Source organism: Salvelinus fontinalis, chromosome 40 (genome assembly GCF_029448725.1).
Source record: "Salvelinus fontinalis isolate EN_2023a chromosome 40, ASM2944872v1, whole genome shotgun sequence".
Classification (NCBI taxonomy): domain Eukaryota; kingdom Metazoa; phylum Chordata; class Actinopteri; order Salmoniformes; family Salmonidae; genus Salvelinus; species Salvelinus fontinalis.
Window position 1 is genome coordinate 25,926,339 of NC_074704.1, and position 17,446 is coordinate 25,943,784.

The following is a 17,446-nucleotide window of genomic DNA, read 5'->3' on the forward strand; positions in this document are numbered from 1 at the left end:
GTTGTTACACTGGTGAGTAAAAACTCATGCTTCCTACACTAACTTTTTGTCTGAACATTATAATATATATTTTACGTCACACTAGCGTCATTGTCTTAAAGTCGCACATCTCCATCGCAGTCAGAGGTTCAGACTGAGCGTTACCCACTCCAGTCAGCAGATGGCGGTGTGCGATTTTAAGGCAATGCTGTTAGTGTGACGTATAATCTAGTGGACGGAACGCTTCTTTCGGCAGCAGTAACAGTTCGTCAGCCACCTCGGTAGCTTGCTAGACAAAATAGCCGAACCAATAAAGTTCTTTAGACGCTTTAGTGTATATTAGCCACTGTGTTTTGAACCTACTTCTGTCGTCTAGTTAGTTATCAGATTTAATTAAATATGTACCGTGTTGTTATTAGTCAGCTAGCGGGCTGGTTAAGTTAGCATTAGCCTAGCTAGCTAACATCTCCGACCATGAGTTCACTAAGTTATTCTCCTTCTGCTGAAGAAGAGGTGGTCTGCTGGACGGAGAAAGAAGCTCTCGTCAAAGAGCAGGAGGAAGAGAAGGATGTTACAATACAAAAACAAGTAGAGGGTGAGACTGTTACAGGGAAAGAAGAAGAGAAAGACGTTACAGTGAAAGAAGAGGCGTTAAGAGTGAAAGAGGAGGATGATGCAGTTTTTGAAGTGAAAGAGGAGGGGGAGATTACGGTCACATCGGAAGAGGAAGAAGAGGAGGAAACTGGATATCTGGGCCCGATTTCCCAAACGCAATTTAAGGCATCCAGTGGTTCTAAAGATGAACTTAGCCATAAGATGGTTTTGAGAAACCGGGCCGTGATTACCACTGGTAAGTACTGTCTTAAATACAGAGGTACAAACTCTGCAGTTGTTGAACTGATGTTTGGTGTTAAAGTGGAAATCTGCAATTGCTACATCCATATTTTGACTTTTAAATTATTTATTTATAGCCATTGATTCTTGAAGAATATAACACATGCCTCATGATCTTAGTTCAACTGTTGTACCCCATCAGAACCCAAATAAGCATTTTTTTACTCCAATGTTTAGAAACCATGTAAATCAACAGCCTCAACATGGTTAAAACTATAATGTTGATATCATGGATGGTCAGTCCTTGCATCCATAGATCTGTCTATGAATTTGAGAGTAGTTACATTTCTCCAGGCCCATCCATCATCTTATTACCAAAACAGTGGTGGAATTACTGCTTTGTTATTGTTTCATTGCAGATTGGTTGATTGATGTGTGGCTTTTTTAAAGGGACAACCTAGGATTTAAACAGCAACAAAATGGCTGCCAAGAGACTTGGTTTGGTAAACAGCTGAGGGATGGGGGCTGGAGAAATGTAACCACTCTCAAATTCATAGAGAAAGCTATTGTGTCAACCTTAACCCAAAACCTAGCGACCTCGTCAAGAAGTTCCGACATTCTTGGCATAACAGTTATAAGGTGTTGGCTTGACAGTCACTGGACCCAGGTTTGATGATGTCATAATGATAGTTTAACCAGGTTTCTAGGCTGTATAGTATATTCTAGAATTCATCCATGATGACATAATGATAGTTTAACCAGGTTTCTAGGCTATATAGTATATTCTAGAATTCATCCATGATGTCGTAATGATAGTTTAACCAGGTTTCTAGGCTATATAGTATATTCTAGAATTCATGCATGATGTCATAATGATAGTTTAACCAGGTTTCTAGGCTATATAGTATATTCTAGAATTCATCCGTGATGTCATAATGATAGTTTAACAAGGTTTCTAGGCTATATAGTATATTCTAGAATTGCCAGTGAAGATTTCCTGTGGAGGCAAATTATTAGAGCTGTTGATAAGTCATTGTATAATATTCAGCCAATTATTTTTCATGCCCTTACATTAAAGGCAAGACATACCTAGATTCAATTACATTCATGAACCCTTCTCAAAGTTGGTGCCTTGACGGATTTGTGTAAAATGGTTTATCATGAAACACTCATTTTTATTTATTTAAATATAACCTTTATTTGACTTGGCAAGTCAGTTAAGAACAAATTCTTATTTACAATGACTGCCTACCCCGGACGACGCTGGGCCAATTGTGCGCCGCCCTATGGGACTCCCAATCACGGTCGGTTGTGGTACAGCCTGGATTTGATCCAGTGTGTCTGTAGTGGCGCCTCAAGCACTGAGATGCAGTGTCCGCTGCGCCACTCGGGAGCCCCAAAATCATGTTCTAGTGCTGTCCCCAACTAAAATACATCTTGGTCAACCAAGAGTCATCTGTTCTTTCTACCAATCGCCCCATGTGTTTTTATAAAATGAAATATACGTACTGAACTTGTCTGATGCTTTAAGCATTCTGTTTGATCAAATAATTAAGACACACAAATGACTCGGTCATAACTAGAGGGAGCCGGTCGTCAGCATAACCTGACTAGAGGGAGCCGGTCGTCAGCATAACCTGACTAGAGGGAGCCGCTCGTCAACATAACCTGACCAGAGGGAGTCCCCCCTCTGCTGGACTTCGTAAATTCTGCCGTTCTGCTCTTGAAGTTTTCAGTAATAGACAAATAGTCTACAGATAGATAGACTAATAGACTAATAATAGACTACACCATCAGTCTGCAACCTTTTCCAGTTGGAGTGCCAATTTATCTGACCATTTCTGCGAATCTGTGTGCCAGTTATGATTTTCATATGCACATTTTACTGGAACAGTTTCATTTAATTTATAATAGTATCTCAAAATTATTGTTTGTGATTAATCTACATTCTATCTAAATCTAAATGAAAATTATAGAAATCTAAAAGTAACTTTCATTGCCATTGCCAACTATGTAAAAAAATAGCCTACATAAAGCCAACAAATAAAAACATAGCATTCTGCAGGTAGAAAATATACTGATAAAAATAAATATCCTAGAAATCACATTGGCTGCAAATGGCCTGTCTACAACACACTTGAAACATTGTATCAACTATCAACTGGGTCAGTGAAACTCTGATTGCAAGCTTGCAACATTGTATAAAATATTCTAGGCCCACAGTTTCCTGCTCCAGTGAGTTCTGGACAGACACAGCTGTAGACTATTTGTGCAAAGGATAAGAAGTAATAAGGTATTTTATGACATTTCCACTGGATCAGAGCATTACATTTTTCCCTTTTATGCCGAGTGGTTATCGAAAGGGCGAGAGCTGGAAATATTTTACAAAAATACTTTGAGGAACTATTGTCATTCGCAATTGATTTTGATTAGACTTTGTTTACTTGCTGTTTGGAGGCGAAGAAAAAATTACTTTGAGAAGCTCCACAACTCATTAGTGGTTCAGCGTTAAGACAATGAGAAATACTATCAGACATCCCCAAATGGGCACATTTATAGGCCTACATTTGTGTGCAGGCCAGATAGATTAATCCTACTTTTATATGGGTAATCAGGTGTGCATCCTTACTCAACATTGACAGGAGTGTTACAAACAAAAGACAATGAATAAATTGACAAAACTGACGCATCTTGTAGGGTCAGGTCTGGGTGGTCTGCAGGGGGCCGTTTCATTTCGTATCCGTTTGGTTAGGCTGGGGAATGATTTTATTTCCCCATAGTATGTTGTTCCGAAGTTGACTGACTGAAAGGGAGTGTAACTTTGATTATAATTACACTTCCCTGAAGAAGGGAAACGAGGTACAACACCTGTTTGTTCCCGCCCTTTCCTGGGTTGGTGAAGAGCGGCATTACATTTTAAGGAATAAATCCAAGCCTCACTCTCATCACCTGTGGACGGTGGTGCTTCCAGCGAGGCGTGGATTTAATAGTATGTTGTACCTCGTTTCCCTCCTTCAGGGAACAGTAGTTATAGTCATAACGTTACGCTTGTCAGATGATGAACTTCAACTTAAATAAGGGATCTTCCTGTCGGACAGTTTTTTGTATTCTGAAATGGACTTGAACTATGTATCATTTAGTGGCTCCTTATGTTACGCTGGGAAAACAGTTTTCGAGTTTGCTAAATCCGATGTTTTTTTACAGAGTCATCTTGTAATCCAAGATGGCGTAGCATTAAGACGTGTTTGTTGTAAATGGTATGTATTTTTCGTCTTTTTTTGTATATATTGCAATATATTTAAATCTTTTTCCATTTTTAAATTAAATATACCTTCCGGCAACCCGCCTCACCCATTATGATACGGATCTGCAATTTTATTTTTTTAGACCTTATAGTTAGAACCTCCATCAGCAGCTAGCCCTCAGAAGCTAACCAGCTAATTAGCTACTAGCTATTTAGTCATTGTTAGCCACTGCTAGCGGCCTTTACCTTTTTAGCTCAGACACCAGCCGCTCTTAGCCTAGATAACACCTGCCAGTCTGCACAGCGCGATATCATACTGAGCATATCGGACTGTTTTTCTCCACTACATCACCGTATTCTTGCCGTAACTCTGGACCATTACACCGGATGATCGCAGCTAGCTAGCTGCCACCGATTGCCCAGCCCCGAAGGCCTGGCTCAAGGCTAGCTATCTCCCGGCCTGCTCAGTGGACCCTATGATCACTCGGCTACACAGCTGATGCCTCCCAGACTCTTCACTAAGACGACTAGAAGCCTCTACATCACCGGATTCCTGCCGTAAATTCTGGACCTTTGCACCGGATTGGCTACAGTGGCTAACACCCTTGTCCCGAAGCTAGCACCAGTTAGCCTCGAGCCAGGTGCATCTCCCGGCTAGAAAACAAAATTACTCCAGCTACAATACCTATTTTGCCAATTGGCCTGGACCCTTTGTCGACCCGGAGCACCGCCGATCCATCACAACTGGTCTGCCGACGCAATTCCGTCCAATGTGCCCTCAACCGGCGTTTGCCAGACGTCGGTGACGCCCTTGTCCCGAAGCTAGCACCAGTTAGCCTCGAGCCAGACGCATCTCCCGGCTAGCGCAGTAATGACTACCTAACGGCTTCCCTGGTTCATACACTGCTCAAAAAAATAAAGGGAACACTTAAACAACACAATGTAACTCCAAGTCAATCACACTTCTGTGAAATCAAACTGTCCACTTAGGAAGCAACACTGATTGACAATAAATTTCACATGCTGTTGTGCAAATGGAATAGACAAAAGGTGGAAATTATAGGCAATTAGCAAGACACCCCCAATAAAGGAGTGGTTCTGCAGGTGGTGACCACAGACCACTTCTCAGTTCCTATGCTTCCTGGCTGATGTTTTGATCACTTTTGAATGCTGGCGGTGCTTTCACTCTAGTGGTAGCATGAGACGGAGTCTACAACCCACAAAAGTGGCTCAGGTAGTGCAGCTCATCCAGGATGGCACATCAATGCGAGCTGTGGCAATAGTGTCCAGAGCATGGAGGCGCTACCAGGAGACAGGCCAGTACATCAGGAGACGTGGAGGAGGCCGTAGGAGGGCAACAACCCAGCAGCAGGACCGCTACCTCCGCCTTTGTGCAAGGAGGAGCACTGCCAGAGCCCTGCAAAATGACCTCCAGCAGGCCACTAATGTGCATGTGTCTGCTCAAACGGTCAGAAACAGACTCCATGAGGGTGGTATGAGGGCCCGACGTCCACAGGTGGGGGTTGTGCTTACAGCCCAACACCGTGCAGGACGTTTGGCATTTGCCAGAAAACACCAAGATTGGCAAATTCGCCACTGGCGCCCTGTGCTCTTCACAGATGAAAGCAGGTTCACACTGAGCACATGAGCACATGTGACAGACGTGACAGAGTCTGGAGACGCCGTGGAGAACGTTCTGCTGCCTGCAACATCCTCCAGCATGACCAGTTTGGCGGTGGGTCAGTCATGGTGTGGGGTGGCATTTCTTTGTGGGGCCGCACAGCCCTCCATGTGCTCGCCAGAGGTAGCCTGACTGCCATTAGGTACCGAGATGAGATCCTCAGAGCCCTTGTGAGAACATATTCTGACACATTCACATTTGTGGCCTGCTGGAGGTCATTTTGCAGGGCTCTGGCAGTGCTCCTCCTTGCACAAAGGCGGAGGTAGCGGTCCTGCTGCTGGGTTGTTGCCCTCCTACGGCTTCCTCCGCGTCTCCTGATGTATTGGCCCGTCTCCTGGTAGCGCCTCCATGCTCTTGACACTACGCTGACAGACACAGCAAACCTTCTTGCCACAGCTCGCATTGATGTGCCATCCTAGATGAGCTGCACTACCTGTGCCACTTGTGTGGGTTGTAGACTCCGTCTCATGCTACCACTAGAGTGAAAGCACCGCCAGCATTCAAAAGTGACCAAAACATCAGCCAGGAAGCATAGGAACTGAGAAGTGGTCTGTGGTCACCACCTGCAGAACCACTCCTTTATTGGGGGTGTCTTGCTAATTGCCTATAATTTCCACCTTTTGTCTATTCTATTTGCACAACAGCATGTGAAATTGATTGTCAATCAGTGTTGCTTCCTAAGTGGACAGTTTGATTTCACAGAAGTGTGATTGACTTGGAGTTACATTGTGTTGTTTAAGTGTTCCCTTTATTTTTTTGAGCAGTGTATATTGCTGTTCACTGGACCCTATGATCACTTGGCTACATAGCTGATGCCTGCTGGACTGTTCATTAATCACGGTACTCCATTTTGTTTATTTTGTTTCTGTTGGCCCCAGCCTCGAACTCATGCCCTGTGTGTAGTTAACTGACCCTCTCTGCCCAATCATCGCCATTTTACCTGCTGTTGTTGTCTTAGCTGATTTAACTGTTGTCTTACCCATTGTTGTCTTAGCTAGCTCTCCCAATCAACACCTGTGATTGCTTTATGCCTCGTTTTATGTCTCTCTAATGTCAATATGCCTTGTATACTGTTGTTTAGGGTAGTTATCATTGTTTTGTTTTACTGCGTAGCCCCTAGTCCCACTCCACATGCCTCAGAGAACTCTTTTGTCCCACCTCCCACACATGCGGTGACCTCACCTAGCATAACTGTTGCCTCCTGAGATGCAACCTCTTATTGTCACTCAATGCCTAGGTTTACCTCTACTGTACCCACACTCTACCATACCCCAGTCTGTACATTATGCCTTGAATCTATCCTACCACGCCCAGAAATCTGCTCCTTTTATTCTCTGTTCCCAACGCACTAGACGACCAGTACTGATAGCCTTTAGCCGTACCCTCATCCTACTCCTCTGTTCCTCGGGTGATGTAGAGGTTAAGGCAGACCCTGTGTGTCCCCAGGCGCTCTCATTTGTTGACCTCTGTAACCATAAAAGCCTTCGTTTCATGCATGTTAACATCAGAAGCCTCCTCCCTAAGTTTGTTTTACTCACTGCTTTAGCACACTCCGCCAACCTTGATGACCTTGCCGTGTCTGAATCCTGGCTTTGGAAGGCCACCAAAAATTCTGAAATTTCCATCCCCATCTACAACATTTTCCGTCAAGATAGAACTGCCAAAGGGGGAGGAGTTGCAATCGACTGCAGAGATGGCTTTCAAAGTGCAGAGTTCTGTCATACTTTCCTGGTCTAAGCCCAAACAGTTCGAGCTTCTAATTTTAAAAATGAATCTCTCCAGAAATAAGTCTCGCACTGTTGCCGCCTGTTACAGACTCCCGCCTGTTACAGACTCCCAGCTGCTCCCAGGTGTGCCCTGGACACCATATGTGAATTGATTGCCCCCCCATCTATCTTCAGAGTTCGTTCTATTAGGTGACCTAAACTGGGATATGCTTAACCTCTCTAGGGGGTGTGGGACGCTACCTTCCCACATGGCCAACATCCAGTGAAATTGCAGAGCGCCAAATTCAAAAACAAAAATACTCATTATATAAATTCATGAAGCATACAAGTGTTATCCATCGGTTTAAAGATTAACTTCTTGTTAATCCAACCACGGTGTCAGATTTCAAAAAGGCTTTATGGCGAAAGCATACCATGCGATTATCTGAGAATAGCGCCCAGCAAACAAATCATTACAAACAGTTTCCAGCCAAGTAGAGGAGTTACACAAGTCAGAAATAGCAATAAAATTAATCACTTACCTTTGATGATCTTCATATCGTTGCACTCACAAGACTCCCATTTACTCAATAAATGTTAGTTTTGTTCGATAAAGTCTCTCTTTATATCCAAAAACCTCCGTTTTGTTCAGTAATCCACAGGCTCAACAGCAAACACAACAGCCAGACGAAAAAATCCGAAAAGTATCAGTAAAGTTCGTAGAAACATGTCAAACAATGTTTATAATCAATCCTCAGGTTGTTTTTAGCCTAAATAATAGATAACATTTCAACCGGACAATAACGTCGTCAATATAAAAGGTAAACAAGAAAGGCGCTCTCTCGGTCTCGCACATGAAAAAATCTCTGGGACACTGAATGGTCCACTCATTCAGTGGTCTTACACTCTCATTTTTCAGAATACAAGCCTGAAACCATTTCTAAAGACTGACATCTAGTGGATGCCATAGGAAGTGCAATTTGAGTCCTAAGTCAATGGAATCTGTATAGGCAGTCAATGGAAAACTACAAAGATATAAAAATCCCACTTCCTGGATGGATTTATCTCAGGTTTTCGCCTGTCATATCAGTTCTGTTATACTCACATACGTTATTTTAACAGTTTTGGAAACTTGAGTGTTTTCTATCCAAATCTACCAAGTTTACTTTGGGCACGCTTTTCATCCGGAGGTGAAAATAGTGCCCCCTACTCTAGTGAGGTTAACACCCCGGCCATCCTACAATCCAAGCTAGATGACCTCAATCTTACACAAATTATCAAGGAACTCACCAGGTACAATCCTAAATAAATCTGTAAACGTAGGCACCCTCATAGATATTATCCTGACTAACTTGCCCTCCAAATACACCTCTGCTGTTTTCAATCAGGATCTCAGCGATCACTGCCTCATTGCCTGCATCCGTTATGGGTCCGCGGTCAAACGACCACCCCTCATCATTGTCAAACGCTCCCTAAAACACTTCTGCACGCAGGCCTTTCTAATCGACCAGGCCCGGTATCCTGGAAAGATATTGACCTCATCCTGTCAGTAGGGGATGCCTGGTTGTTCTTTAATTGTAATTTCCTCACCACCTTAAATAAGCATGCCCCTTTCAAAAAATGTAGAACTAAGAACAGATATAGCCCTTGGTTCACTCCAGACCTGACTGCCCTCGACCAGGACAAAAACATCCTGTGGCGTACTGCACTAACAGCTCCCCACCCCCCGCAGCTACTTCCCCAAGCCTCCCTAGCTTATCCTTCACCCAAATCCAGATAGCTGATGTTCTGAAAGAGTTGCAAAACCTGGACCTTTAGAAATCAGGTAGGCTAGACAATCTACACCCTCTCTTTCTAAAATTATCCTCCGCCATTGTGGCAACCCCTATTACTAGTTTGTTAAACCTCTCTTTCGTATCATCCGAGATTCCTAAAGATGGGAAAGCTTCCGCGGTCATCCCCCTCTTCAAAGGGGGTGACACTCTAGACCCAAACTGTTACAGACCTATATCCATCCTGACCTGCCTTTCAAAAGTGTTTGAAAGTCAAGTTAACAAACAGATCACTGACCATTTTGAATCCCGCCGTACCTTCTCCGCTGTGCAATCCAGTTTACGAGCTGGTCACGGGTGCACCTCAGTCATCCTCAAGGTACTAAACGATATCATAACCGCTATCGATAAAAGACAGTACTGTGCAGCCGTTTTCATCAACCTGGGCAAGGCTTTTGACTCTGTCAATCACCGTTTTCTTATCGGTAGACTAAACAGCCTTCGTTTCTCAAATGACTGACTCGCCTGGTTCACCAACTACTTCTCAGACAGAGTTCAGTGTCTCAAATCGGAGGGCCTGTTGTCCGGACCTCTGGCAGTCTCTATGGAGGTACCACAGGGTTCAATTCTCGGACCGACTCTTTTCTCTGTATATACCAACAATGTTGCTCTTGCTGCGGGTGATTCCTTGATCCACCTCTACGCAGACGACACCATTCTGTATACATCTGGCCCTTCTTTGGACACTGTTAACAAACCTCCAAACGCGCTTCAATGCCATTCAACACTCCATCCGTGGCCTCCAACTGCTCTTAACTTCTTTGGGATAGGGGGATGCTGTTTTCACTTTGGAATTTTTTCCCCCAAATTAAACTGCCTCGTACTCAATTCTTGCTCGTACAATATGCATATTACTATTACTATTGGATAGAAAACACTCTCACGTTTCTAAAACCGTTTGAATTATATCTGTGAGTAAAACAGAACTCATTTTGCAGCAAACTTCCCGTCAGGAAGTGAAAAATCTGACATCGAGGCTCTGTTCCAGGGCCTTGCTATTCATTTGCTTCAAATCTATGGATATACATGCCCTTCATACGCCTTCCAGTAGATGTCAACAGGCAGTGAGAGGTGAAATGGGGTGTATAGCTTGATCTGAGGTCAAAAGAGAGCTCTTGGAATGACATGACCCCAATTTCCTTTGTTCAGCAAGGCGCGGGAAGGAACTCTGGATTGCCTTCTGAAAAGCTTTCGTTATAGATGGCTAATATCTCCGGCCTTGATTTTATTTGATAAATGTGATAATATCATCGTAAAGTATGTTTTTTCAATATAGTTTCATCAGATTATTGAAAGTTTATCGGGAGTTTTGGCGTGTTCCGTTCTCTGCGTTTGGTGGAGATGGACAGCTTCGCGCCACTTGGCTAGCTTTGGTTGCTAATTCGACAGGAAAAAAGGACATTCTAAAACCAAACAACGATTGTTCTGGACAAAGGACCCCTTGTACAAGATTCTGATGGAAGCTCAGCAAAAGTAGGAACCATTTATGATGTTATTTCGTATTTCTGTCAAATGTTTAGTATTATTTTCCGCCCTGATTTTGGGCGCTGTCTCGCTATAACATAAGCTGTATGTCGTACTAAAGTTATTTTTAGAATTCTAACGGCAATTGCATTAAGAACTAGTGTATCTTTCATTTGCTATCCAACATGTATTTTTTAGTAAAGTTTATGATGAGTAATTTGGTCAGATTAGGTGAGTGTCAGAAATATATCCGGAGATTCTGGAAATAAGTTGCTACGTTTTCACAATGTATAACCACGGATTTCAGCTCTAAATATGCACATTTTCGAACAAACCATATATGTATTGTGTAATATGATGTTATAGGACTGTCATCTGATGAAGATTGTGAAGGTTAGTGAATACATTTATATCTTTTGCTGTTTTTTTTCGCTATCGCTACCGTTGCGTTGAATGAATGCGGTTGTGTGGCTGGCTATTGTAGTAAGCTAATATAATGCTATATTGTGTTTTCGCTGTAAAACACTTAAAAAATCTGAAATATTGGCTGGATTCACAAGATGTTTGTCTTTCATTTGCTGTACACCATGTATTTTTCATAAATGTTTTATGATGAGTATTTAGGTATTTCACGTTGGTCTCTGTAATTGTTCTAGCTGCTTCGGTGCTATTTGTGATTGTAGCTGCAATGTAAAACTATGATTTATACCTGAAATATGCACATTTTTTTAACAAAACATAGATTTATTGTATAACATGTTATAAGACTGTCATCTGATGAAGTTGTTTCTTGGTTAGTGACTAATTCTATCTCTCTTTGGTCGGTTTTGTGCAAGCTACCTGTGCTGTGAAAGAAATGCCTGTGCTTTTTTTGTATTTGGTGGTGAGCTAACATAAATATACGTGGTGTTTTTGCTGTAAAACATTTTAAAAATCGGACATGTTGGCTGGATTCACGAGATGTTTATCTTTCATTTGCTCTATTGGACTTGTTAATGTGTGAAAGTTAAATATTTCTACAAAATATTTTTTGAATTTCGCGCGCTGCCTTTTCAGTGGAATGTGGGCTAGCGGAACCCCAGTCCTAGACAGGTTAAACGCTAGCAAAACTAAATGTATGCTCTTCAACCGATTGCTGCCCCCCCCCCCCCCGTCCAGCATCACTACTCTGGACGGTTCTAACTTAGAATATGTGGACAACTATAAATACCTAGGTGTCTGGCTAGACTGTAAACTCTCCTTCCAGACTAATATTAAGCATTTCCAATCCAAGGTTTCCTATTTCGCATCAAAGCTACCTTCACTCACGCTGCCAAACATACCCTCGTAAAACTGACTATCCTACCGATCCTTGACTTTGGCGATGTCATTTTCACAATAGCCTCCAACACTCTACTCAGACTGCATCCAGTTTGCTATCACAGTGCCATCTGTTTTGTTACCTAAGCCCCATATACCACCCACCACTAGGACCTGTGTGCTCTCGTCAGCTGGCCCTCGCTACGTGTTTGTCGCCAAACCAACTGGCTCCAGGTCATCTATAAGTCTTTGCTCTTCACTCAGCTCACTGGTCACCATAGCAACACCCACCCATAGCACGTGCTCCAGGAGGTATATCTCACTGGTTATCCCCAAAGTCAACACCTAATTTGGCCGCCTTTCCTTCCAGTTCTCTGCTGCCAATGACTGGAACGAATTGCATAAATCGCTGAAGTTGGAGACTTATATCTCCCTCACTAACTTTAAGCATCAGCTATCTGAGCAGCTTACCGATCGCTGCAGCTGTACACAGCCCATCTGTAAATAGCCCATCCAACTACCTACCTCATCCCAATGTTTTTATTTACTTTTTTTGCTCTTTTGCACACCAGTATTTCTACTTGCACATCCTCATCTGCACATCTATCACTCCAGTGTTAATTTGCTAAATTGTAATTACTTCGCTACTATGGCCTATTTATTGCCTTAGCTTTGTACTCCATTTGCACACACTGTATATAGATTCTTCTATTGTGTTATTGACTGTACTTATGTTTATCTCACGTGTAACTCTGTGTTGTTTTTGTCGCACTGCTCTGCTTTATCTTGGCCAGGTTGCAGTTGAGCTTGTTCTCAACTGGCCTACCTGGTTAAATAAAGGTGAAATATATATATATATTTTTTAATCTTAGCTTTATTGACAACACTCAAATGGATACTGTCATTAACGTGGTTCTTTCAATAATTACACATAATTCTTAATACTGTAGCTGTTTAGTTACAGCCACGTGTTCAACTATCATCAGAAGATCCAGGAAATCATTTTGTGAATGACAGTCAAATGACAAACATCACGACATGCAACAACAACCAAAGTGCTTCTTCATTCATAACTCTGGTAAAGACAGTTATGCCGTGCTCCACGTTGGATACAACATCCCTAACAAATTGATGTTTATAATGTTATTGTCTGCTTGATTTATAGTTGGGTCTCGTTCGTCTGTTTGGACACAGAGATACTTAGCTCATAATGTGTAGAGAACTGTTCCTTAATGGATAGGCTGTTGTACAACACACACAGCTATTTTCCTATATTTGTTGTTAGGTGAAGTTTATGGGCCAATTTGGCAAACAGTGTACAAACCCTCATTGTCAGGCTGATGAAAAAGCCAAAGAGCATTTTACTGGTTCAAGTGTTTTTTAAGTACAAAGCGGTTGATTTGCGATGATGACACAAATATTATATTAAGCAGGACATTCAAACGATCCTTAAAATTATAATCCAAAGTAGTGTGAAATGTACTCATAAGCAACCTGGAAATGGTGGTTACTCCCCTGAGTTTTCCCCCATTCACATTCAGAATACATTGTGAAAAACTAAAATCTTTGCTCACCATTTTTGCTCCAGGCAGATATACTACATACAATTTTAGCAAACACAGAAAGGGGCCTATATTGGAGACCAAAAGTCGTCCGGCACACTGCTTAGAGTTTCAACAACATGAATAACTTATTTCTAGTCTACAATCTTAGATGTTACTACTAATGTGAAAACAAGACAAAATATGACTTCTTGCTTATTTTAAGACAAATGTCAAATCATTACAGACGTCAATTGTTGTACAACATCATGGCTATGCTGTTGGCATCACCTTTTACAGTGGATTTCTGCTGTTGTGGGCCTTTAATCACCTGTATGACTTTGTCATTCACACAGGAGAGAGACGTGACTGTCCTGAATCCTCTGGGGAGCCTCAACAACCTCATGATGCTAAAAATGCAGAGAAGAGTCTCTCCAGATCAGAACACCTCAATAAACACCTGCAGAGATCCACAGGGAAGAAATCTCACTGCTGCTCTGACTGTGGGAAGAGATTCACCTCATCAGGCATTAAAATCCATCAGAGAACACACTCAGGAGAGAAACCTTATAGCTGTGGTCAATGTGGGAAGAGTTTTAGTGCATCTAGAGATCTGACAGTGCACCAGAGAACACACACAGGAGAGAAACCTTATAGCTGTGTTCAATGTGGGAAGAGTTTTGGTGCATCTAGCACTCTGACTCTACACCAGAGAATACACACAGGAGAGAAACCTTATAGCTGTGTTCAATGTGGGACGAGTTTTGGTCGATCTTGCCATTTGACTCAACATCTGAGAATACACACAGGAGAGAAACCTTATAGCTGTGGTCATTGTGGGAAGAGTTTTGCTGCATATAGCACTCTGACTATACACCAGAGAACACACACAGGAGAGAAACCTTATAGCTGTGGTCAGTGTGGGAAGAGTTTTGCTGCATATAACACTCTGACTCTACACCAGCGAATACACACAGGAGAGAAACCTTTTAGCTGTGGTCAATGTGGGAAGAGTTTTAGTGCATCTAGCGATCTGACAGTGCACCAGAGAACACACACAGGAGAGAAACCTTATAGCTGTGGTCATTGTGGGAATAGTTTTTCAGCATCTTCAGCACTGACTATACACCAGAGAACCCACACAGGAGAGAAACCTTACAGCTGTGATCAATGTGGGAAGAGATGTACTACATCTGGCTCTCTGACTCAACACCAGAGAACCCACACAGGAGAGAAACCTTACAGCTGTGATCAATGTGGGAAGTATTTTACAACATCTTACCATCTGACTCGACACCAGAGAGAACACACAGGAGAGAAACCTTACAGCTGTGATCAATGTGGGAAGAGATTTACTAGATCTGGCTCTCTGACTCAACACCAGAGAACCCACACAGGAGAGAAACCGTACAGCTGTGATCAATGTGGGAAGTGTTTTACTATATCTAGCCTTCTGACTCGACACCAGAGAACACACACAGGAGAGAAATCTTATAGCTGTGGGCAATGTGGGAAGAGTTTTGCTGCATCTAGCTATCTGACTCAACACCAGCGAATACACACAAGAGAGAAACCTTATAGCTGTGGTCAATGTGGGAAGAGTTTTGCTGCATCTAGCTATCTGACTCAACACCAGCGAATACACACAAGAGAGAAACCTTATAGCTGTGGTCATTGTGGGAAGAGTTTTGCTGCATCTAGAGCACTGACTCTACACCAGATAACACACACAGGAGGGAAATCTTACAGCTGTGATCAATGTGAGAAGTGTTTTACTACATCTAGCCACCTGTCTCGACACAAGAGAACACACACAGGAGAGAAATCTCATAGCTGTGATCTGTGTGACAAGAGATACTCTGATAAAAGATCTCTGATCAAACATCAGAAAATACATGAAGGAGTTTCATGATATCAATGAAATAATGTCACAATGTAGAATGTTTTAACATTGTAGAAGGAGTATTTTAATGATGTCACAATGTAGAATGTTTTAACATTGTAGTATGAGTATTTTAATGATGTCACAATGTAGAAACCTAAAGTTTTGTCCCCTGTTCTATTGATTTCAGCATGATATGGATATTAGCCTCAGGGGAAAAATCCAGGCTCTGAATTAAGAGAGTACTATTTATGTGATTCAACAAAAAGTGACTAACAGAAAAAGAGCTGTGTTACACTTACCGTGTTGGTGACCCACTTGAATCAAAATGCAACACTTCAAAATGTAGTTAACTGTTTTCTACAAGTTGTCCTCAAACCAGGGATGTACACATTATTCCCAGATTCCGTGTGGTTTTTGAGCTGTTAGTTTTAACAGGACGTGCAACCTCATCTCCCTCCTCTCGGCAGAATTGATTTCAACATGATATCGATGAGTGATGACAAATAAGTGTTGTGTTCCTTTGTTTAGCGATCCCTAAATTTAAATGCAGCACTCCAAAATGTAGCTGACTGTCTTCTGCAGGTTGTCTAACCAGTGAGGTTTAATATATCTCCCATTTCCATGTGTTTTTTGTTTTGTGTTACCTCCAAGAGCAGGTTCAACCAGATTTCCTCCCAAATCGATATGCGTTGCCATGGATCTTAATTTATTTTGACTACACATTTTTCCATATTGTAGATGAGTTTTGTTTGCGCTCGTTCCAAGGGGACGAGAGTTTTAGAAGCTAGTGAGTTTTAGGATTCTATAGAAAGAAAAAAGGAGAAGAAATTATTTCAAAATACGTGTTTTTTCTTGTTTTTAAATGTTGACAGCCAGTAGACACCATGTTTATTTTGTATTGGTGAAGCATTGTAGTTGATTATAATGTGAAATGGAAGTTTTTTTCTGTTGGTGGTGAGCAAACTTGTCCAGCAAAAATATAGGATTTATTTGTTGTCTTAAGGGGGAAGGTGTTACAGGCTTTGGTTTTTCCATTTGTTTGAGGTTGGACTTTGGCACGTATAGCTCGTTAGCATGTAGGATGCACTGATTGGTGTCACCTCGTTAGTCAGTATGTGTTACACCTGTGCTGGCTTGTCCATCTCTTTAGTGGGAAGGTGTTTCACCTGAGCTGGTCCAGGTTCTATTTAAGAGTGTCTGGCCCAGTGCTCCAGTTGTCTTGATAGATGTGGAGAGTCAACACCTTTAGTTGCTCCACCTTTTTGGTTTACTTCCTGTCTTTAAGTTTGGTGTGGGTTTTTCTTTTGTTTTCCTCTTCTTAGGCAGATTTAGTGGGTCTCATGGTGGGTGTCTTTTAGGTCCCAGTTGTTGTTACTAGTCAATTTTCAGTCGACACCCTCAGTGTCTTTCAGAACCCCTCCTAAAAAACAAGCTTATATTTTGGGGTTGGATATTGCATCCAATTAATATTTTAATCAATGGCATTTCCTAAGAATGCTCATCAGTCTTTCAGTTATTATTGTTATCGTTTTTTCCTGTGAATCCGTTGTGTTGTATCCGTGTGTTATGGGATTTTTGTGTTTAATGACTAAAATATGTATACATTTAACTTAGAATTATAACTAAACAGAATACTACTATATTACTGTAAGAATTAATCTTATAATCATAATGTTGAATGTTATGTGTTCCTTGTTAGAAAGAATGGGTTTATCTTCAGACAGGCTAGAATGATGTCTCTACCCAGGGAGGGGAAAGACCTTGGGTTGTTTGTAGATAGTTTAACAGGTGGCAGACAGTAATGAGAACTCTAACTATACTGCCATTGTATCCGAGAGGAGGATGGACATTAAAACCTATGACATCTTTATTATATAACCTGATGTAAAATGTATTATGATCAGTACTCGAGAATAAACGCTATTGATTGATTGATTTTAAGACTGGTTTCTGTCCATTTAATGCTGATAATTATCTTACA

The 17,446-nt window shown here is 41.8% G+C and overlaps 1 protein-coding gene across 1 annotated transcript; it reads left to right on the plus strand.

Annotated features, from left to right (window-relative positions):
* Positions 1–221: 221 nt before the first annotated feature.
* On the plus strand, positions 222–17,406 carry LOC129838981 (zinc finger protein 883-like). Its single transcript, XM_055906248.1, has 2 exons — positions 222–829; positions 13,937–17,406. The coding sequence occupies exons 1-2, from the start codon at positions 454–456 to the stop codon at positions 15,490–15,492; spliced, it is 1,932 nt and encodes a 643-aa protein (XP_055762223.1). The 5' UTR covers positions 222–453; the 3' UTR covers positions 15,493–17,406.
* The last annotated feature ends 40 nt before the right edge of the window (positions 17,407–17,446 follow it).

What these genes read in the sequence shown, in the direction of transcription:
- LOC129838981 (XM_055906248.1), top strand. Translation starts at nt 454, where the DNA reads ATGAGTTCACTAAGTTATTCTCCTTCTGCTGAAGAAGAGGTGGTCTGC. An exon ending in CCGGGCCGTGATTACCACTG is followed by an intron (nt 830 to 13,936) that starts GTAAGTACTGTC and finishes TCATTCACACAG; the next exon opens with GAGAGAGACGTGACTGTCCT.